The sequence below is a fragment of the Arachis hypogaea genome, chromosome 13, assembly GCF_003086295.3.
Source record: "Arachis hypogaea cultivar Tifrunner chromosome 13, arahy.Tifrunner.gnm2.J5K5, whole genome shotgun sequence".
Taxonomy (NCBI): domain Eukaryota; kingdom Viridiplantae; phylum Streptophyta; class Magnoliopsida; order Fabales; family Fabaceae; genus Arachis; species Arachis hypogaea.
This window is the reverse complement of record NC_092048.1, coordinates 121,851,745-121,874,114: the sequence shown is the minus strand read 5'-3', so window position 1 is coordinate 121,874,114 and position 22,370 is coordinate 121,851,745. Positions and strand designations below refer to the sequence as shown.

The 22,370-nt window shown below is 33.8% G+C and overlaps 2 protein-coding genes and 1 pseudogene across 4 annotated transcripts; 1 reads left to right on the top strand and 2 right to left on the bottom strand.

Moving 5' to 3' along the window:
- The first annotated feature begins 6,320 nt into the window (after nucleotides 1–6,320).
- On the top strand, nucleotides 6,321–10,354 carry LOC112733044 (uncharacterized). 2 transcript variants are annotated; one of them, XR_011869934.1, is made up of 12 exons: nucleotides 6,321–6,930; nucleotides 7,959–8,056; nucleotides 8,186–8,231; nucleotides 8,382–8,464; nucleotides 8,554–8,618; nucleotides 8,822–8,883; nucleotides 9,285–9,344; nucleotides 9,560–9,592; nucleotides 9,733–9,798; nucleotides 9,889–9,938; nucleotides 10,029–10,133; nucleotides 10,216–10,354. XR_011869934.1 is itself a non-coding variant. In XM_072212420.1 (10 exons), the coding sequence occupies exons 1-10, from the start codon at nucleotides 6,412–6,414 to the stop codon at nucleotides 9,931–9,933; spliced, it is 1,077 nt and encodes a 358-aa protein (XP_072068521.1). In that variant the 5' UTR covers nucleotides 6,321–6,411; the 3' UTR covers nucleotides 9,934–10,057. The 2 variants fall into 2 exon arrangements, 1 of the variants encoding a protein (XP_072068521.1); XM_072212420.1 differs by lacking the exon at nucleotides 10,216–10,354 and having other exon boundaries at nucleotides 9,889–10,057.
- A 377-nt stretch (nucleotides 10,355–10,731) lies between these two features.
- Nucleotides 10,732–11,905, bottom strand: LOC112733043 (uncharacterized; annotated as a pseudogene).
- A 4,003-nt stretch (nucleotides 11,906–15,908) lies between these two features.
- Nucleotides 15,909–21,597, bottom strand: LOC112733041 (beta-galactosidase 6). Of its 2 annotated transcripts, none has more exons than XM_025781895.3 (18): nucleotides 21,102–21,597; nucleotides 19,723–19,818; nucleotides 19,519–19,631; nucleotides 19,132–19,198; nucleotides 18,919–19,011; nucleotides 18,699–18,842; nucleotides 18,517–18,611; nucleotides 18,293–18,401; nucleotides 18,123–18,207; nucleotides 17,918–18,036; nucleotides 17,652–17,825; nucleotides 17,331–17,512; nucleotides 17,125–17,216; nucleotides 16,931–17,040; nucleotides 16,725–16,829; nucleotides 16,534–16,644; nucleotides 16,300–16,445; nucleotides 15,909–16,182 (listed from the first exon to the last, which is right to left on the bottom strand). In XM_025781895.3, the coding sequence occupies exons 1-18, from the start codon at nucleotides 21,285–21,287 to the stop codon at nucleotides 16,059–16,061; spliced, it is 2,151 nt and encodes a 716-aa protein (XP_025637680.1). In that variant the 5' UTR covers nucleotides 21,288–21,597; the 3' UTR covers nucleotides 15,909–16,058. The 2 variants fall into 2 exon arrangements, with proteins under 2 accessions (XP_025637680.1, XP_072068520.1); XM_072212419.1 differs by having other exon boundaries at nucleotides 19,519–19,620; nucleotides 21,102–21,520.
- Between the last annotated feature and the right edge of the window lie 773 nt (nucleotides 21,598–22,370).

The window sequence follows — 22,370 nt, the reverse complement described above, 5'->3', positions numbered from 1 at the left end:
GCAATAATGAGTTTTGAACAGAGAGTTGTGTGACCACGAGGCTGCACTCGCGCCACTAGCACAAATCGAGTCACGCGATCGCGTGCCCCACGCGTCCGCGTCACCCAACCTTATCGCGCACCACGCGACCGCGTCGCCGGCGTCACACAACCTATCCAGATTAGTACCAATTTTCTTATCTTTTCTTCTCCGAATCCTTATTCTCTTATCTTTTCTTATTTCTTTCTTCTTCCTTTCTTATTTTCTCTCACTCTCATTCTAGTTTATTTAATTTAGTTGCATACTTTCATTCATTGCATATTTTTATTTTTCTAAAATTATTATTGGTGTTCAAATATTCTTATTCAACTGTTACATCTTTTCTGGTATTTTCTTGATGCTTAGTGACTTGTTTTAATTCTGATTGAGTAATATTATCTAAATCAATGCCAATCTTTTATACCTGTATTACTTTTACATTGATATGAATTTATATTATCTCTCCTTACCCACACTCTCTCCCTCATTATTGCAATATTTTGCACCACTAGTATGCCATGTGCTTCTATTGTTTTCTCACTTGCATGTTGTAGCTACCATGTAATTGAGACCCTCACTTTTGGCATTAACCAACCCATGTTTTATTTGTTTTCTATCTTTGCTTTGGGTTACTTTCCTTCCCTTTTTCTTTCAGGATGGCCACCAGGAAGAGAACCGGAAGACGTTCACATGGGAGAGACAAACAAGTTCCTACGCACATTCCTTGATGAGAAAAGCGTCAGTTGAAACAACCCATCCACCTGTAAATCTCAGCATGCACCGAGGACGGTGCAAACTTTAAGTGTGGGGAGGTCGATACCGATCTCCGTGGGTTAGTACTTTCTTTTCAACACCAATAATCTTATTTTCTTTATTTGTTCATTGTTGCATCTGCATATTTGATTGTATATTTATTTGATTTTGTGCATTTAGTTACTACTTGGTTAAAATAATAAATCTCTTTTTAAGATCCTATTTTTGAAAAAAATTTCACTAATTTAAATAAAAAAAATTTTAAAATTTTTTATGTCTTAAACTTGTTTGGAAGTTGTATTTGGAACATGGTTTTTGAGCCAAAGAGCACACAACCTGTGAGACTTTGAGCTTATTTACATGGTTACATTATTTAACCATAAATATTTTATTCATGTGTGTTCCATTCTCTATGATTGTAATCTATATTTTGTTCCAACCTATATGTCCATTATTTAGTGTATTCACATGCTTGCATATGATTGAGGCCATTATTTGATTTTAGCTCACTTATCCCAAATAAGTCTACCCTTTAAATCACCCTTGTCAGCCACTTTGAGCCTTTTAATTCCCTCTTGTTCTGTATTTTACCACATCACTAGCCTTAAAGCAGAAAAACAATTAAATATCCCAATTGAATCTTTGGTTAGCTTAAGATAGGGATTGTGCATCAACTAAGTGTGGGAAAATTGTGGGAACTTGGGTTAATAAGGGAATGTGTCATGTTTATAACTTATTTGAATATTGGGAATTTGGGAACCTACTCATGAAAAACCAAAATAGAAAAATAATAGAAAATCCATGTGCATTGATAAGTTATGTTTATTTCTATACAAAAAAAAAGAGAAAAAAAAAGAAAAAAAAGAGAAAAAGAAAAAAAAATATATATAATATAAATAAATAAATAAAGGGGACAAAATTACCCCAATGTTAAGTTAATGAAAAATCAATGCACATGTGATAAATTAAAAAGAAAAAGTTGATACATGAGTATGTGATGTAAAAGTGAGAATTATGGGTAGCTAGGCATGAATTTAAAAGTATATAGAGTATATGTATATTAGGTGAGAGCTTAGCTTAATTAAAGATTCAATTTATAAAGCTCACTTAGCCATATATATACCTTTACCCTTACCTTAGCCCCATTACAACCTTGAAAAAGACCTCATGATGTTTGTATTGGTATATTAAATATTGTTGATTGGTTAGATGAAGAACAAGGTTTAGAAAGCATGACTAGAAGAGAGTAGAGCGATTGACCCTAGACACCTTAGAGTAAGAGTGATATACACTGCCAGTGAGGGTTCAATGCTTGATTCTATGTTCCCTGCTTTTATCAGCTATCTTCTTACAAGTTTACTTGTCCTTTATTGTATGATTTGAATTAGTAGAAATTGGTTTGTATTTGTCTTGGAGAACTTATTTACTCTTAACCAAGTAAGTAAAAGCATTTAGCATGTAGTTGCATTCATAGGTTGCATTTCATACCATTCCTCTTCATCTTTATAGCTTCTCTTGAGCTTAGCATGAGGACATGCTAGTGTTTAAGTGTGGGGAGGTTGATAAACCACTATTTTATGGTTTATCTTGTGCTCAATTGAGTGGTTTTTATCTACTCTTTACCCACTTATTCATACTATTTGCATGGTTTTATATTTCCTTCCTAATTATGTGTTTTGATTGAAAACATGCTTCTTTGATCTTATATTTGCTTATTATTAATCCTCTCTTATTACCATTAGATGCCTTGATATGTGTGTTAAGTGTTTTCAGATATTATAATGCAGGAATGGCTTGGAGGATGGGAAGAAAGCATGCAAAAGTGGAAGGAATGCAAGAAGTTGGAGAAATTGCTAAGCTGTCCAGCCTGACCTCTCTGCACTCAAACAGCTATAACTTTAGCTACAGAGGTCCAAACGACGCGGTTCCAGTTGTGTTGGAAAGCTAACGTCCGGGGCTTCTATTTGATATATAATATGCTATAGTTCCCTTGATGCTAGGCGACACGACTGCGTGATCTATGCGGCCGCGTCGCAGTGACAAAATCCAGCGTGGCAAAATTCGAAACCAGCGAATTTTGGACTGTTTCTGACCCAGTTTGCGGCCCAGAAAACACATATTAGAGGCTATAAAGTGGGGGACTGCACCCATTCATAGGAGAGGTTCTCACAATTCACAATTTTAGGAGTAGATGTAGTTTTTAGAGAGAGATGTTCTCTCCTCTCTCTTAGGATTAGGATTTATGACTTCTCTTAGTTTTAGGAGTGACTCTCAATCCCAGGTTCTTTATTTTATTTATTTTTCCATGCATGTCTATGTCAGATTTAAGTTCTTTTGTTAATGCAATTTGAGGCATTTCAGTTTAATATTGCTTTCTTTTATTTACATGATTACTGCTTCCCACCTGAAGACATTTTTATTCCAGTAGATTTACTTTTTTCCTTTTGGTTTTGGTTAAGAAATCAGTAACTCAGGAGTTATCCAACTTAATAGCATAATTGTTAATTGTTATCTTTGCTAATTGAACTGAGCTTCAATAATCCCAATCTTTTCTTAGGAATTAACTAGGATTTGAAGATCAAACTAATTAGTCACTTGACTTCAAGTGAAATTAAGATTCAATTTTCATTATCATTGATAAGGATAACTTGGTCTGGACTTCCAAATTCTTATACTTTGCCAAGAGTTTATTTTATAGTTATTTATTTATATTATTCTTCTTATGCAACATACTGCTTCCTTACTTTCTAAAACCCCTAATTTACAAGACTCATAACCAATAATAAGAACATACCTCCCTGCAATTCCTTGAGAAGACGACCCGAGGTTTAAATACTCGGTTATCAATTTAATAAGGGGTTTGTTACTTGTGACAACCAAAACGTTTGTATGAAGGGATTTTTGTCGGTTTAGAGACTATATCTACAACGCGACTGTTTTTATGACATTCTTTACTGGCAGAAATCCTAACGTCAGGGTAAAATGGTGAAGTAATAACACTAGTGGTGAAAGCATCACTAAAAACCTAAAGAAAACTAGAAAAACGAAGTTATATACAAAAGGGTAAAATTGGAAATGTACAAAAATTTCAAGAACAAAATGGTAAAATGTGATAAGACTTATATATTTTAAGAAAGGACCGGGCACAAATTTTATTTAAAAAGAAGGGCAGAGAAGTCCCTTAGAGATAAAGTTTATTGAGATGTGCCGCGGAAAAAGAACTGTAAACCCCAAGGTACTAGAGGTTGTTTGGAGGCGGGTATTTACCCACTGATTGCTAAAACTATGTTTCTCCTTTGTGCGTATATTATGGCGTTAAGCTTTGCGACGATTGCCTGTTATCACGGACTGGTGGTATGCTTAACCACATCGACACGTATACACGGTCGGACGCAATTGATAAACCATATCTAGGACAAGTTCCTAGGTAACGTCAGGTTGCGGGTAGTCAACCGACACATGAGCTCATGGCCTGCATTATCTATCTTTGTGGTTGCTTACTTGTACCTGTAATTGTATTTTGTCTCTGCTTCCTGTACTTTGTGTTTGTTTACTATTCTGCTATATACTTGTGCTTGTACTTGTTTGTGTGACTTACCGACCTAACTGCGCGAAGTCCTTGACTTAGGCTGCGAAACCCCATAGGATTCCTGTGTAGTACCCTGTTGGGAACCTTAGGTTCTCACCCCTTACTTCCCCATTCCGCAGATGCAAACTGGTGAAATCTTCTTTGAGTTTCCAGCCTTGGGACTAGCGAGCAGCAGTAGCATTACCGGAGGGTCAGAGCAACTTCTCTTACTTCCACACAGTACTTCCGTGTTTCTTCAGCTACCAGGGATCGATGACCAGCAGTAGTAGTAATTGTCTTTGCCCTCGCTTTGTTTAGACTTTTAGAGGGCTAGGTGCTTTTGTAAATACCTATATAAACAAGTTAGAATAGGTGCCAGACTAGGGTGACTCTTGTGAGTCGAGGCCTGTTAGTATAAATATGGAGTCTGTAAATATTTTCATGAATAAGCAACGACGTAACCCAGTGTGAATTATGATGTACTAAATGAGCCTTCGGGCATATATGTATGATATTACTATGTTTTCTGTATTTTCTATGCTTCATGTATATATTATCTATTTAACTATTATCTATTTTCTTATATCTATATATCTGACATGCGATCTCGATTAGCGCTATAGGCTCATATGTATATATTTAATATAGGGTCTAAAGTCTCTAGGAAAAGCCGTGTAGTAGCACCTGGCGGCTAGCATTGGTCATGACATGTTAGAAGTTGGGTCGTTACAGCTCCTCCCTAGGGTTCCAATTCTGTTTCTGATTCGTTATGCTTCTACTTTTGATTTCTTTTGCTTCTGATTTGATCTTCTACTTCTGTTTCTTCTTATTCTAATTCTAATTTTATTGTTCTTGAGATCTGATTTTGATTTTGATTTTATTGTTCTTTTGTTTCTGATTCTGATTCTGTTTTTTTTATTTCATTGTTGTTGTGCTTTTGATTTTATTGTTCTTCTGATTTTTTGTGTTTTGATTCTTTAATATTTGAAATATAGATTTATTTTTTTACTTTTGTTTATGCTTCTATTTGTGATTCTATTTTTTATGTTTATTACATTGGTTTTGCTTCTAATTTTATTGTTGTTGCTGCTTGTGTTTTGATGAAGAAGAAGAAAAGGAAGAAGAGATGCTGTTATAATGGAAAAGAAGAAAAAGAATAGAAATTGGGTATTTTGGTGAAGAAGGAGAAGGGTATTTTGGTCCAAATGACGGTTTTAAAAAACTAAGTTAAACTTTAGGGACGATTTTGTATGCAAAAAAAGTTAGAGACAAAAAAAAATTTCGTCCTATTTCTTAAAGACCAAAATCATACTTAATCCTATTTATTATTAGCATATGCTACTTTTTAGGGTTTATGTTTTTTAGTTTACTTTAATCCCTAATTTTCTTCCATCGTTACATCGTGACAACAATTTAATCTAATTTAAAACATTCATACGAAAGATTTAACATTTTCTTACGTACATGACACGGGTAATTAAAATTGTATTTATCTCTATATGTTTAATAGATTTTGATAAATATATCAGTTTTCATTAAGTAATTGGATGACCATAATTTGATGTTTGGGTAACGTATATAATTAAACTAATTTTTTCATAAGATATTATATTATAAAGTAATTTTATTATAAAAGTTAACATCCAATATTTTAAAAGTTTAGTCGAAAAATAATTTATAGACTTAATATCATAAAATGTTTAAAATGAAATGAATGATAGTAAATAATAAAAGAACAATGTGATTATGCTAAAAGATAATATCACCTCTAAAAAATAAATACAAATGAATATGTCTGAACTCTAAATTAATAAATATAATACTGAATTTTAATCTCTTAATTTTCATCTCAGTATCTCAAAATAAACCCGACCTAGGTGCAGGAAATTTTTCTTGTCTACACCCTTCCATTCACCTTATCTTAATTTTGTTGTTAGAATTAGAATAAAAGTGAAATTCAAGTATGAGAAATAGGGTTTGTAAAATGAAATGAGAAAAGGAAAAGTGAGATTATGGCCGTTGGATCTAGAGAAGGATAGAGTACAAACTGTTGATGTAAAATTAAATCAGAAATGGAAAATAATATTATCTTTTTTGTTTTGCCGAGTGCAAGAAGAAGAAGAAGAATGGCGCTACGGATAGGTTCTTCCACGGCGCCACTCAACTTCAGCTTTAACTTCAAATGGCGCCCGCGCCCCAACTCAGTAGTTTCATTCCCAATCCACGAATCCAATCGCGTCAGAGCCGCTGTTATTCTCTGCCGCGCCGCCAATTCACACTCTGGTCCCGTCCAGAAACGAAACTCGTCCGCCGCCAATACTAAGAAGAAGAAGAAAAACAAGAACAAGACTAACTCTGCACCCGAATCTGACGATTCTAACCCTTTGAGTTTCACTAAGTTTGATATTCCGCACGATTTTGACGATGACGGCCTCGAATATGGCGCTTCTGATTCGGATTTCGATTTGGATTTGGATTACCGACCTTCTTCTTCTTCTTCTCCTATGCCGCTGCCAGAACCGCCAGCTGGATTCCTCGTAGGCGACGACGGCAAGGTTCTCCTTACTTCAACAAATCGACTTGCCACCATTGTGAGTTCTTTTTGCTTTTCAGTTTTCTATTTTATGTTATTTTATTTTCATTATTGTTGTTTCTGTTGTTGTTGTTTATGGATGAATTTGAATTCACGTGTCTTAGTTTAATCAATGATGGTGATGATTAGCAAATTGCTGTTGATGGTGTAATCTTAGAGGTTCTAGTTGTAAGGCCGATTTGATAAAGTTTTACTTTTCACAATTAGCTTATCAAAGTACTACTTATCAAAGTTCGCTTGTGAAAATAGTTTTCTAAAAGTTCTAACACCTATGTTTGGTAAACCAAATTGTAACAAGAATATTACATTCAGCACAGTAGAATTTTCCTTGTAACAAGCATGAACTAAAATAGGTTTTAAAATTCAAAATGGTCATAATAGACATAACTAGAGGAAGAATTTTGATAGTGAATTTAATTTGGCATCAATTATTTAATTAAGGATAAATCTGGATATTTATTAATATATGAAATTATATAAGACTTTTTCAATTTTGATAAGTACAAACTAACTTTAGAAAGTACCTCTTTAAATGCTTTCAAAAGCATCCCCAAATTTTCAAAGCTTTATACAAGCACATGATATTTTTTTATTTATTAAACACAAAGTGAGGTAGTTGTGCTTTTGCTTTTGAGAAACAAAAGCACCTCTTAGAACAGCTTTACCAGGCCTAAGTTGTACACAGTCGAACTGTTTGGAGAGAAACTGGCAAGGTAAAAACATGACAGTGCCTTGACACATTGCCATTTTCATTATCTAACCTGTCATTGCTCCCCTATTTTGGAGTATATAATGTTTCAGAAATGAGAGCTGAAGAGCACCGATGTCTTAGTTAATGATTGTGTTGATTGCCTTGAGTAATTTGATTTTCGTTGTAGTTGACATCATGTGACACATGACAGAATGGATCAAGATTGTAATATCTTTCCTTTTTGCGTCATGTGTCTCCGTGTTTGTGTGCTGGGTTTGTGGCTCGTTACATTCCTTGAATGTATGAATTCTGAGTAAGTTGTTGACAAATGACAGGTTGATCCATCCAACAAGCTTCCATTGGAGTGTGTTATAAGGAGAGTCTTCAGAAGTTCTGATGGAGACGAGTGTTTGTTGCTCTGCCCAGTCGACACGTAAGTGCAAAGCTTCTAAATCTAGAACAGTGGTCCCTGCCCCTGTATGACTATCCCATAAAGCCAATATCTTGTTATCCCTGCCTTCTGTTATTCTTGAATGATATGGATACAAAAATCATACTGCAGGCCAGTCCAGATATTAAAGAGCACCAATGTTGATGGATGGTCAGCTGTAAGTTTCTGTTTTCACATCCTAAGTTGTAATCGCCATCTTTAGTAATGAGACCTCATTGGTCACTCTCTATTGTGAGAAAAAGTTCACTTTCCTCACCACCTGGTGGATCAATCTCATTTGAGTTCATATTTTCTTCCTGTGATTTAGATCAGTGATGAGGAAGTTGAATCTATTCTTCCAGCTGCAGCTTATGCACTTGCCAAGATACACATGCATCTTGTTCATAGTGGGTATGTTTGTGATTCTTTGTTATGTAGAAAATCATGAAATTGAATTATGTCTTTCATCTTCACAAAATATTTCTGCGTCTCCACATCAGGTACTGTTATACAGCACGTGGTGGTTTTTGCTACTCAGAAGAAGACATATTTGACTTTCACACAGGTGAGGATTTCTGTGCTCTCTGTTTTCACAAATTAACTCCTAATGTTTCTATCTGGTAGCTGATATAAATTTATGGTGTAGTTTTGTCAATACCCTGTATTCAGGATGATGATAATCTGTAATTGGGGATTTTCTACTGCATAATTATTTGGGTTACATTACATGCCCAGAATCTAATGCCAGATGTTTTCACCATTTTGCAGATGATGGTAAGGAAGTTGATGGTTTGCCAACTGAAGGTGTGGAAATTACGTATTTCAATTTGGTAAATCTGTTACCCTTTAATCAGACAACTATGTTTGTTTGTTTCCTTCTGAAAGGTTTATTTTCAATAGCAAAGCTTTAATTTGAGCTCTTTTTTTTCCCCTCCTTTTGGTAATGGCTAGTTTACTGAAATGTACTAGTGTACATTCCATCTTTTCAAGAGTGTTACTGTCAAGTCCGAAAAAAAGAGTGTGTTACTGTCATGGACATCCCTTCTTGTATGACCCATAAACTGTTTATGCATTAGTGGGTCTTCTGGAGAACTCCTAGACCATCGTCCATCACCATTTTACATCGTCATATGTGTATCTGTCCAAAGTTGTTCCATACCAAACAAATGGCACTAGAGCTGTGGTCATATACTCATATTTACTGCAAGCTTATGTTTATCTCGTGTTACAGGAAGGTGCCCAGTACATGATTTATACGCCATCTGATCCACTTCTTTTTGTTGCTGTCAAGGTAAGCTTCCATACGGAAACTTTTTAGATGACAAGTGGTATCATCATATTATCTTGAAACAGTTCATCTCGCCAATTACATTTATAGTTGACTGGAAACATTCCAGAAGACTGGTGTGAATGAAGTGTTGAATACCATTCAGTTCCTAGTTTTTGGCAGTCTAGTTCAGTTCAGTATGTAATTAATGTGGCCTCCTTTGTTGTTTCTCTGTTTAGGACGAGAAGGGGATGCTACAAATTGCCGATGATGTAAGTTCACAATACTACAGGCTGTTAACTTTTAGTTCCAAACTCATATTTCTTGTATATTATTACATCTATAATGTCACTGTAAGATTTAGCATAAGGCACTTGAATTGATTGAGGCTGCTGATGACATTTATAAATAGGACTTGCTTGAAGATCCTGCCATCATAGATGCGATAGATGAGGAGACGGAATTTAATGCCTTGGTGGTATGTGCTTTCATTCTACCAAGTTACCAGTTTACTTGGTCATTAATTTTACCCTATTCACTTAAACAACTTCCGTTGTCGTCCCTCCAGGAAGAAGAAGCTGCACTTCATGATTCAATGATGGATGAGAGTTAACTTATGTACTTTTTTTGGCAATCTTACTTACAGTATTTAGTTTTCCACTGTCTTGTGTATATGATCAAATTTTGTAAGTGTGCTATATTTTATAGTTGACAAATGGGATATAGACTTTCACGTCTGGAGGATGTTCGAGAATTCCCTCACTTGAACCCCAACATAATGTTTCTTTTAAATGACAAGCAAAAATGCATCAGGTAGTAATTTTAATTTATAGATATCATGAACATGAAAACACGAATGTAGACGTAACACACTTTTTATTTTCAACATCTACAGGGACGCGTTCGTGGATAGTGGTACGACTGAATGAATAAATACGTCTCAGGTTACGGTACACCTATGTGTTCAATACATTAATAAATGAATACAATACAAAACCAGTAACGGCTTGTTTGGGTGAGCTTTTAAAAAAATATTTTTTTTTGAGTTATCTTTTTTTAAAAGATCTTATAGAGAAGTAAAAGTAATTTTATGTTTGGATATCTCATGTAAAAAAATCTTTTTATCAATCAATTATGTTTGGGTATAATAATATAAAAGTATTTTTTTGTTTATTTATTACATGAAAAACATCTTTTTTTTTAAGAAAAAAAGATCTTTTAAAAAAAGATGTAAATTACAGCTTCTCAAAAAAGATCTTTTTTCGATTTTACTAGTGTTTTTACTTTTACTAATAGAAATTTGTTTAAAAAATAAAAAAAAAAAAATTTTCATTAAAAAAAATTTTTTTTTAACAAAATAATGGCGCCCAAATGGCGCCCAAACATGCACTAAGAGAGCTAGAGTGCTACATTTACTAAACTACTACCTCTGAATATCTCTATGGCATATTTTGTACTCTACCATAAAAAGTAATGTACACCAACAAGAAGTGATATAAAAAAAAAAAAACTACATACATTGTGTTGGATTATATAAAGTATAAACGCAGATAACGGAGCAAGTGTATACTAAGAGAGTAAGAGTTATTGCGACTTGTTTTATTTTCCTGGCGAATGGGATTTGTCGACCACATAGTCTTGGTCAGCCTTAGCGTGGATTTCTCCCCTGAACTGGAAATACCTCTCAAACGCTCTTGGAAGGAACCTTGGTATCAAGAACCCAAAGAGATTCAGGGAGTAATAAACTAGGTTGGTCAACGCTAGAATCCTACCGAACCAAAACCATGCCACGTCCTGCAGCATCCACCCATTCAATTTAAATGGTATGGTCATAACACATAGTGTGATAAATAGCAAGAGCTTAGAGGGATTATAAAAGGAACCTTGAATTGTGGATTTGGCGGGAGAGTGGTATTGAGCCACACTGATTGTAACCAGTCAATATCCACGGAGATCCTTCTAACTGTGTACATCAACGGCACCAACGCCCTCACCGGCGATGAAAACATGGACAAGCCACTCATTATGTTCTCACTCAGTATCTGAAAAGATAGCAAGAACAAGTGTGGACTCGCTGAACGAACCGCATGCTGGTCCCCTCTTCCGAACCCACCCAGCACGTACGCAAGAGGTAAGAACATCCCCACGGCTGTTCCCACCACCACATACGCCTGAAACAACCTACTTGCGTGGAAGATCTGTTGCTGCGGCGACCCGTACGACGGGAAGGAGAAGCGCGAGAGTGCGAAGGCGTAGATGGTGACGAATGCAGGGAAAGCGAGATCCATGAGAGAGACGAGGCCACTTGCTTAGAAGACTAGTATGAAGGCTACGAGTTGAAGCTCTATTATACGCAGCGAACCCATTAGGTTCATGCTACCAACTACAGTTGGTGGAGGAGGAGTAGAAGCAACGTCGTCATGTTCTTGTTGGAATAATAATCTTCTCTCGTGGGGAGGTGTTGTTGGAACCCTTGTGTCTTCTGCTCCGGACACTGCTAACGACGACACGCCCGACATACTTTTTCAAATTGAAACAAGAATCAGAATGTGATGAAAGTGACACTGACGGATCGGAAGATTTATAACTACATAATTTTCGGATAGAGATAGATGAAATGATATACCCGTAAGACGAAGCGGAAATAATGATTCGAACATGATCGCTGATACCGCCACGTGTCTTGCAACTGGCACCTGCTTCCTCGTCCACGTGGATTTCTCAGTGCTCTCCACGCGTCACCTTAGGGAGTCATGGCATCTCATGCTTTGTAGGAGTAATCTTTCGGCAGTAGAAAAGTAATTTTTTTTTTGATAATAGTTGTTTTTTTTTTTGTGACTGAAATAAATTAAACAAAAGAAAAACAAAACAAACAAAATAAGGAACTGCCTAAATAGAGGGACAGTCCCGTTTAAGACTACTCTTAAACTCCTCCCAAGGTGAAAGAAGCTCCACATGCGAAAGTTGTAACTTCATCGCCATCTTTGCCATAGTATCTGCCACCGTGTTTGCATCTCTCATAATCAAACGAAAGTCAACCCGCCAATTTCAATGCATGGTATCTCTTATTTTGAGCACCAGTGGATCAATAAACCCAAAACCATCTTGAGTAACAAGATTAAATGCTTCCACACAATCCGTCTCACAAATAACATCTCGTTGACCCACATCCCAAGCTAAGAGATATCCTCTCCAAATAGCAAACAATTCTCCTTAAAGAATACTATTACTCTCAATCATTCCCAAACATCCCCTTTGCCAGCTCCCATTACAATCTCTAATAACACAAGCAAAACCAACACTATCACCCGAACCAAAATAACTAGCATCACAATTAATCTTAAAAGTACCAATGGATGGGGGATTCCAAAAACCATTTAGAGTAGAGGGAAGGGACATACGTTGTAATTCAAAGATATTCCTAAGCTCCTTTTCTGAAGTTAATGCCAGACAAATCACTTTTTCCGGAGGCCAAGTTTCATCGGGATTAAAGATGTCATTATTCCTTGCTCGCCATATCCACCAAAGTCCCGAAAAGAACTTGAACGGATGCTCTCTGCTATGATACTAGAACCAGTTCTTCAAATCCAAAGGATGACAAGAAATATCCAACCTATGCCAGACAAGTTGAGCTTTGGGACAATCCCGAATACAATGTAAAACCGATTCCTGGCTAGAAAGACATCTTGGACACTTATCCGACGACGACATCCCTCTTCTAAAACGAAAACTTGCATTTGGAAGAGCCTCCTTAAGACACAACCAAGCCAAAAATTTATACTTTTCCGAAACAAGCTGGCGCCAAAGCCAAAGCCAATTCTCCCGCTCCTCCCAACCAAACAGCTGCTTACACAACCACAAGTAACCATTGCGAGAGTTATAGACTTTGGCAGCAGACCCACTCCAATACCAACCCACTTCCGGACCTGCTTGTTCATCTGGATTGTAAGAAAGAATATTATCTTTCAGATTTTGAGATAAAGGAGAATAAAGAGTATCCAAATGCCACCTACCAACCGACCAAATATCCTGTATCCGGAGATTCGAATCAGAAATGTGAACATAATCGATCTCATTAGATAACCGTCCTTCTTTCCTCCAGCTAGAAAATCAAAAATTCTGGTTCAAATCTCCAATACACCAAGCAAACCCATCCTTCAACACTTCCCAAGCCTTGCAAAGACACCTCCAAATGGGAGAGTCCTTGTTCTTAGGATAACTAAAACAGTCATATAGAGATGATCGGTATTTGGCATCCAACAATTGGACCCATAACTTGTTTGGCTGCTGGAAGAAAGTCCAAATTAGCTTCCCAAGAAGAGCAATATTTACACAATAAGGATCTCTAATCCCTAAACCTCCATATTTTTTTGGAGTAACCAGTACCTTTCAACTAACAAGATTCAATTCTCTTCCATCAACTTGTCCTTTCCAAAGAAAATTCCTCATCATAGACTCCAATTTACTAATGATTCCTTTGGGAAAAATAGAGACCTGCATCTGGTACGTGGGAATAGCAGCGACAACCCAAGTTAGATTTGGACCCACACAATTTACTAAAAACTCATATTATAAATTTTTTATGTAATTTTTTAGATAATTAAAAAATGTAGATAAATTTTTATGTCAGAATTAGTTATAAAATAATTTATATAAGAAAAACTTTATGGTGCTCACAGTGTAAATCACCATATGATACTGATGGTAGATGTCGCACAATAAGAACAACACATATTTGGAAGATAGTTAAATTGAGTGCTGTTTATTTACCTATTATGATGGAGGATCATAATTTTTGCTTGAGTTTAGTATCTATATTTGTTTAAGAAATTGTGTAATAAAGAAGAATTTATTGGATCGTTTTTTTTTTCTAATAAAAATAAATCGAATTGTGTTAAGATAATGATAGTTGGATCTTGTTAAAAGATATAATAATGTTAAAGTATATTGTGTCAAAAATATACTAAAAAAAGAAATGACCATTTAAAAAAAAAAAGAAAAGATCATTTTAAAAATAGAAAAAAAAAAAGAAGAAAAAACTCATTTTCAATCGTTAGTTTAGGATTGTCAGTGATAATAAAGTAGTACGTGTAGTATTGTTGGCGTAAAGCATCTTCAACAGATCGATTCTACCAGACGAGTGTCGAGAAGTAGTCGAACACAACATCTCAAAATGGACCAACGTGACTTTGAGGCTGGTGATTGATGACAGTTGTTTTCGGTGAGAAATAGAGAAATAATTGGAATTGAGAGGATCCGTCGTAATCTAATTAAAAGAGAAGATGGTGTAGTTTTTATTTTGTACGTATTAACAACACTATGACTTTCTCCAGTTGTTGTGTCTCAGAAAGATTTAAAGTTCTACCTTTCTGCTGTTCTGTCACCCTCTTCCAAAAACACAACGCCCAATACTCCACCTTAAAGCCAGAACCTATCTTTATTTTTTGGCAATGCAAAATTGTCTATATTAATTCGAATCTTACTAAAAAATAAGAATATTCTGACCCAAAATCCTTGACCCATCCTATTTCTTAATCTAAATACTTCATTATCACTAACTAGCAATTAAATGTATGTAACAAGAAACAGACAAATTTTAAACCCAACGCTCCATGTCAGAATCTATCTACGATACCTATAGTCTGCATCACATAATGATCAGCACCATTAGCACCTTAGAACCTCCTTTTATATAATTCATAATGTTAAAAATTATATCATAATAAATTTTACAATAATAATTATAATAAAAACTGATTTGATAATAAATATTCTATATATATTGAATTATTCATTTTAAAAAATATTTGAATTTATAAATTTTATTTTATGTACAATCACATAAAGATGTAATTTTTGTATTGTTACAGTATTATAATTTAAAATGAATAAACAAAGTTTGTCATATGTAGTTTATTTAGCTAATTTTTTTAGTATTGTTGTATATTGTATTTGATTAATTGTATATATAGTATTAAATAAATTTATAAAGCAAATACGCATATTAATCTATTTATTCAATAATGATACTCTATGGTATAATTTTGATATTATTGTGTCAAAATTGAAAATGATGGAAGAAATTTTTGATTATTTATCTGAGAGATTATGAAATTAATAAAATAATATTAATAAGAGTATCATTGATTATACACATAAGTAAATTACAACAATATGTAATTTGAATATTTATAAGTGAAAATTATTGTTATTGTTATTTTAATATAGATGTTAATTGTATTTGGATGTTATTTTATAATTAAAATGCTTAATGATACTTAACAAATTCAATTAATTAAGAATATTAAATAATAAATATATTTTTTGTAAAAAGATATAAAATATAAAAAAAGTTTTTTAATGATTATTACCTATTTAAAATAGCTGATATGGTTTAATAATAAAGAAGTTCTTTTAATAATTATCACCTATTTAAAATAATTGACATGCTACAATAAAAAATAATTATATGAATAAATTTATTTCATAATAATTTCATATCAATTTTATATAATAAAAATAAACAGTAAAAATGGAAAACAAGCATAGATCAAACAGAGCATAACATTTTACTTTTACCCTTCTTAGTTCCGTTTAATATGGGGACATTTCTCGTCTTATTTCTTTTATTGCTTTGATGTTAATAAACTCCAATAAGTATTTGGATATCACAAAGAAATGAAAGAATCAATCTGAGTGTCGAAATTTGAAGAACATTACAGAGAAAAACAGGCATCTCTATGAGGATGAAAGAGAAACAGAAACAGTGTTGAGTGAGATACGAAGAGGATTTCCACCTCCCTCCTCAAACAAAACCAAAACATTTCCGCTGTCCTTAAGGAACGACCGCGGCACGTGGTACCTGTTACCATATATCATAACATACACAAGCCATTATTCTTATTATTTTTTTTTTGGTGACTCATTATTCTTATTATTTGATGAACAAGTAAGGTTAATAAAAAAGTAAGTAACTTACAGTGTTTGAGAAGGTTGGTCATTGGAATCATGGAATGAGACCCAATAGCGACCAATGCTTTGTCCATTCACCCAAGCTTCGCCTTTTCCCATTGACTCGAGGTTCAGTGCAACTGCCTCATCTCCCTCAGGTGAATCAAATACATTCTACATGCAATTTATTGTATCTCTTTAATTACTATTCATCAATAATTTCTCTCTGCAACAAACACTTTCCAATTCAGGTTTACAGTACCTTGTACCAAACGAGTGTCTGATTACTAGGGTTGTCCCCTAGTTCACACCATTCATTAGAATTGCTATTCTGTTCTTCATATATTTCTAACTTTTCCCCCAGTAATCCTACCTGTAATGCACAACAAGAGACCCATCATGAAAATAATGCCACATTATACTTCTTAATAACTCAACAAAAGTAAAAACAACCTGATATCCCCATGTAGCATTGGTCAAGTCATGGGACTCTTCGCTACACCGAATTTCCACTGTGGTTAAACCAGCAAACCTTCTTTCAAGAAATGCCCCTGAATCCTTTTCAATAATTTAAGAAGGGACAAAAAAAAAGGTACTTTAATTTTGTTATGAAAGATAATAAGGAATATCATATATAAAGTCCATTTTAGAAACATTACCGGGAGTCCAACCATAACGCTGAGAATAGAAATATTATGTGTCCCTTCATTTAGTTCAACGGGGACCTCTAAGATGAAAGACTTGTCATTGTGATTTCCATGATCCCCTCCTATACCAACCAACCATACATAACGCTGAGTTATTTGAAATTCTTTTGTGAAGGGTTCAAATTAATGATTCAATAATTACTTACCTATGTATGTATCGTCCACAAAAGCATGGGCAACATGAGCAGCAGACTTAAGATGAAGTATTGCTTCACTGCAAGGCGAATTTTGTTCAAACCTGTTCATAAATTTAACTGGTTTCATCATTGGATTGCTCCATTGTAATAGTAAGGAATAACATGATATGTTTGATAAATTAGAGAATATTTTGTTGGGGATCTAAACAACTAACCTTAGAGTATACCAAAGGTAATCCGTATTGTCTTTGGTTAGGTTCATATGCTCCAGTAGTGAGTCTGATATTAAGCAAGTGTCATCAAAGTTTGGGATGACATCTTGAAATTGATCCCATTTGTCAGCAGAGCTGAAGGTTTGTACTGGATTTATTACTCTTGTGTTGCTGTTAGTATTTACCTGTGCATGAAATCATATTATAGATACTGATCAAATAAACACAACCATTTTATTGAGTATATGTTGTAAGTTATATAAAATCACTAAATATCTTATTAATTAGTCTTCTATTAATTGTGATGGAGTAGTTCATACTTACAGTTGCAGTATTGAAAGTCACATTTTGACAATCTGGTAGGATACTTATTGATTTTTTTGGCAATTCGTATGATCTGTTTTGGAATTGAACAGTAACTTTATTCACACTGTCATTATTTACAAGGAAAGCAACACATCCCCCCTCTTCTTCTTCTTCTTCTTCAAAAACATAACCCTGGTTGAATTGAAACCGAATAGAATCAATGGAATATTTGGGATTGAATTATATTGGTGAAAAATAAACCTGATATGATAGATGGTAGTCACCTCCTGCAGTTCACCTAAGGTGAAATTCCTCTGCATCCCTTGCAGTAAGGTGGTAGAACAAGATTTAATTGCAGCATGCATCTCCTTAAGATGACCCCACTTGGGTTGTCTTAATAGACCTATTGGGGGGGGGGACAAATCTATTAGAAGGCCGTATAAACTCTTCAAGGGAATAATTAATTAATGTTGTAATAATACTAATTACCATATTCATCAAGTGGAGCTTGATCATAATAAGATGTTATAACATAGGCTGAGCTTGATCTCCCAAAGTTAGTTCCTCCATGGTACTAATAAGTTTTCAAACAATGCAGTAACTAACGTGACCAATTACACAGAACAAAGTTGAATATATTAGTACATATGAGTAATTACCATATAGTAGTTGACATAGCTTCCATTTTTTCTTGCAATAAAAAGAGTGACATGGAATGCAATATCTTCTGCAGACCTTATGTACGGCTTACCACCATAAACTTGATAGCTTCAAGAGAAAAATAAATAACATGACAGGAGAAAATTAAATTAAAGAAAACAGTAGTTAATATTTTGCTTAATATAAAATAAGTAGTGCTAGTTAGTTGAGTGAGGTAACCTACAAAGAAGTCCAATTTTCTGTCCAGAGTGCGGGCTTATTGGGGGAATTTGGTCCAGTAAAGGTTTCGCCACATCTCATTCCATTACATGCATTAATCTTAATATGTAATACATGGTAGAAGCTAAGTAGGATTAATAATTATCCTAAGTAAGTAAGTAAATGATTAATATAAATGTGACTAACCAGTGGATCAGGAGCATCGGTTTGCTTGCACATAACCCAAGGTACGCCAGTTTGGAGGGAGGCAGCCATATCAGCAGCCCAACTAACATACCTGCTTCCTTCTTCTCCAAATGAATGTTCTATGTTTTGATATTCGTTCTCAATCTAATACGTTCTTTTATCATTATAATTTCCATTAATTAATCAAGTGTTGTTGCCTTGTTGAGGGATTCGTTCATACCTGCGATAATATAATTGGACCTCCTTGAGAAGCATATAAGCCCTCTGATTGCATCATGCTCACTATTTTCGTCGTAAAATTTTGCATGTACGCCTAAACATACATAAATATATCAATTATTTCAAACACCTACCATAAATATGGAAAAAGAAAATTAAATAACATAACTGTGATCATAACAAAAAATTAGACAAAGTTAAAGTGCGACATGACCTTGAACGGTTCATTGTCGGTTCGGTAAACAATGTCAGGAACATCATGTAACCAAAATGGGAATCCCCTACATACCACCAAGTTCAATTCAGTTCAGGATATGATGATAATAAGTATTTCTTAACCAGCTTTGTTGGTTTCATAAAATAAATAATAGAGAAATAATTAAGTCTCATTAGAATTTATTATTTTTAACCATCATTTTTAGTTATCAATTTAATTTCTTTAATTTAGTACTCTAATAATATATTTTTAACTTATATTTTTAAATATTAATAATTAATAGCCGGTTAAAAACAATAATTCTACTGCCTTTATAGTATTTCTCGTAGTAATACGATGTTGTCTTGCATTCAGCTAGAAAGAAAGAGTGAGAAGGGAAATTACCCGTATGTCCATTCACTTTCGATGTAAGGTCCAATTCTAAGGCACACATATAGCCCTTGAGCTTCAATCTCCTTTATAAATCTCACTAAATCGTATCTGCCGCTGAAATCATACTGTCCTATGTATGTATTTTTATTTATTTATTCATTTCATCCGCATTACTAGCTTTTACATTAAAATACGTATATACGTACGTATACGTACCTGGCCGGGTTGGGGTTCATGGATATTCCAAAATACGTAGGTTTGAATAACGTCCAGTCCTCCTTCTTTTGCTTTCGCTATCAAATCTGGCCACATCTATAACCAAAACCTCATATATGTTATATTAAATATCCACCAATTTCGATTCAAAAGTCAAAACCCTTCTGTCTTTTTAGAAAACTAAATCAATATTAGCTATTTTTATTATAAAATTATTTTTTAATTTTATTTTTTGAAGAGATAAAATTAGAATTTAATATTTAAAAATTAAGATTTAAAGTATAATATTTAAGATTTAAAATTTAGAATAAAAATCATTTTAAAAAAATTTGGTTGATATTACTTGAAAAATAACTGGTTGTACTTGACAAATTATTAATATTAATATCCTTGTATCTTAGTTTTTCTTTTGTCCTTTTTTTCACAAGTGAACAATTTGACTTTAATGGCACCTTCGTCCACATCTCATCACCAAAAAGACAATTTTTTGTGGTTTATGTTTCACTAAGTTTGTTAGTTTTGATGTCATGCAAGAAAATAAATATGTATAAGTGTCCCTCGTAGTATATATTGCTGTTTTATTTTGGAAAATTCACTTTGTCTTTTTCATACCAATGTTTTGTTTAAAAACTCAGAATTATTTATCTTTAAGATCACTTTCCTAAGGCTAAATATAGTAGCTCAGCGTAGTAAGTAGTTAAGATGGTGGAAAAGAATTAAAAAGAAAAGTAAAATTAAAATGTTTGTTTGGATATGTAAAGCCTTGTCATGTGATACCTTAGATTCCGTCCTTATACTAATATTTCTTTTTTAATTTTAGAATAATATTGCATGGTTCTAGACATTAAAAACTAATAATAATAGCTATATATAATGATTTTCTTTCTCTTCTATTTTCCTAATTATTCCCTCCACACATGACATACCCGGAAAGGTGAAAAAATAATAATCATAATTATAGCTTTCATAGTTTGAAGTTTGAATTTAATTATAGTATTAGGTGGCAGCTACAGCTGTGTTTTGGTGTTGGTGAAAAACTGTCAAGTTGCAACAGTGATTACTACAAACTAGTTGAGTAACAGTGAATTAGTTTAATTTACAAAGATTCCAGACACAAGCTAGTGTCCAAAAGAATGCAGCTTTTGGATTGGGTCAACCAACAATGCAAGCAAGCTAGCTAGCTAATTAATAAGTTAGATTAATATATATAATGCCAGTTTCGTATTTCAAATAATAGATTTGAAAATAATATAATGCACCCTCAAACATATATAACGGTGGTCATTAATGGAAGAAGATGAAAACAAGAAGAAAGATAATGAATAAATATAAGGCAGCTGAACTGTGTGAGAAGAATGGCATTACATAAACATAGATACCTGAGGAGTGCTGCGGGGATAGTGAATGGAGCCAGAGAAGAGAATTTTCCTATGGCCACCAATGATAAGAGATCTTCCATCATAAGTCACCTCTGCATCTTCATTATTTCCTCTTGCAATTGTGACTCCTATTATGACCATTAATAATGTCATAAATAAACACACATGAACCCAGTAGCTTCCCATCTATACATACAATCACTCTATCTATCTCTCCTTAATTCTCTCTGAAATATTTAGGTGCACTTGTGCATATATATTACATTACATTCACATAGCAAGTTAGCAAATTAAACGAGTATTGTTATGGTAGAGGAGGGAAGTGGCAGCAAAAAAAAGAAAGTGAGGACTTTAGGGACATGTGGGAACCACAATTCACAATTGTGAGAGAAAGAAGGTAACAAAGCTGTTGCATGTGCAACCCAAACCGGATTCACTCCCCTTATTATACTCTTATCAACGGGTATGTCACTAGCGAATAAGGAAATGCCACTTCACACTACATACACCACCAATACTTGAAATATATGCACCACCATTGCTTCATCTTCCATAAATCGGAAGCCATTTTTTTTTCATATTTTATAGAGTAAATTTTTTATATTTTATAAAAAAATTATTTACTCATTTTAAAATAAAAAAGAAAAAACAATAAATGATAAATAAATATGGTAAAGAAAAAAATTGATTTATGCTTATTTTTCTGAGAAGTTTTGAATTATGCAGAATTTATCAGTACACATAAAAAATTCTTAAACAATACACTCAAATATCTTCGTGTTACACCTAAATATCTTCGTGTTATACCTAAATTTGCTGCAAATACAGAAAAATATTTCCTCCAATGCTGCATTTTTTCTTCTTTTTTTTATTTCTTTCTTTCTTTTAGTTGAATAAATGTAAGTTCATCCTCTTCCAAGTAATTTTGTACCATTATGTGTTTTTTCTTCTTCTTTGTTTGATTTTTTTTGTTTTTATTCTTGTTAAGAGAGTAAAACAAGAAAAAACTTGAGAAGATAAAACAAGAAAAAAAAAAAAAGATGAATAAGAAAAGAAGAAGAAGAAGATGATGATGATGAAAAAGAAAAAAAAAAGCAACAGAAGATAAGGAAGAGGGAGAAGAAGAGTTTTGAATTATGCAGAACTTATCAGCACACATACACCAAGAATTCTTAAACAATACACTCAAATATCTTCGTGTTATACCCAAATATCTTCGTGTTACACTCAAATTTGCTGCAAATACAGAAAATTGTTTCCTCTAATGCA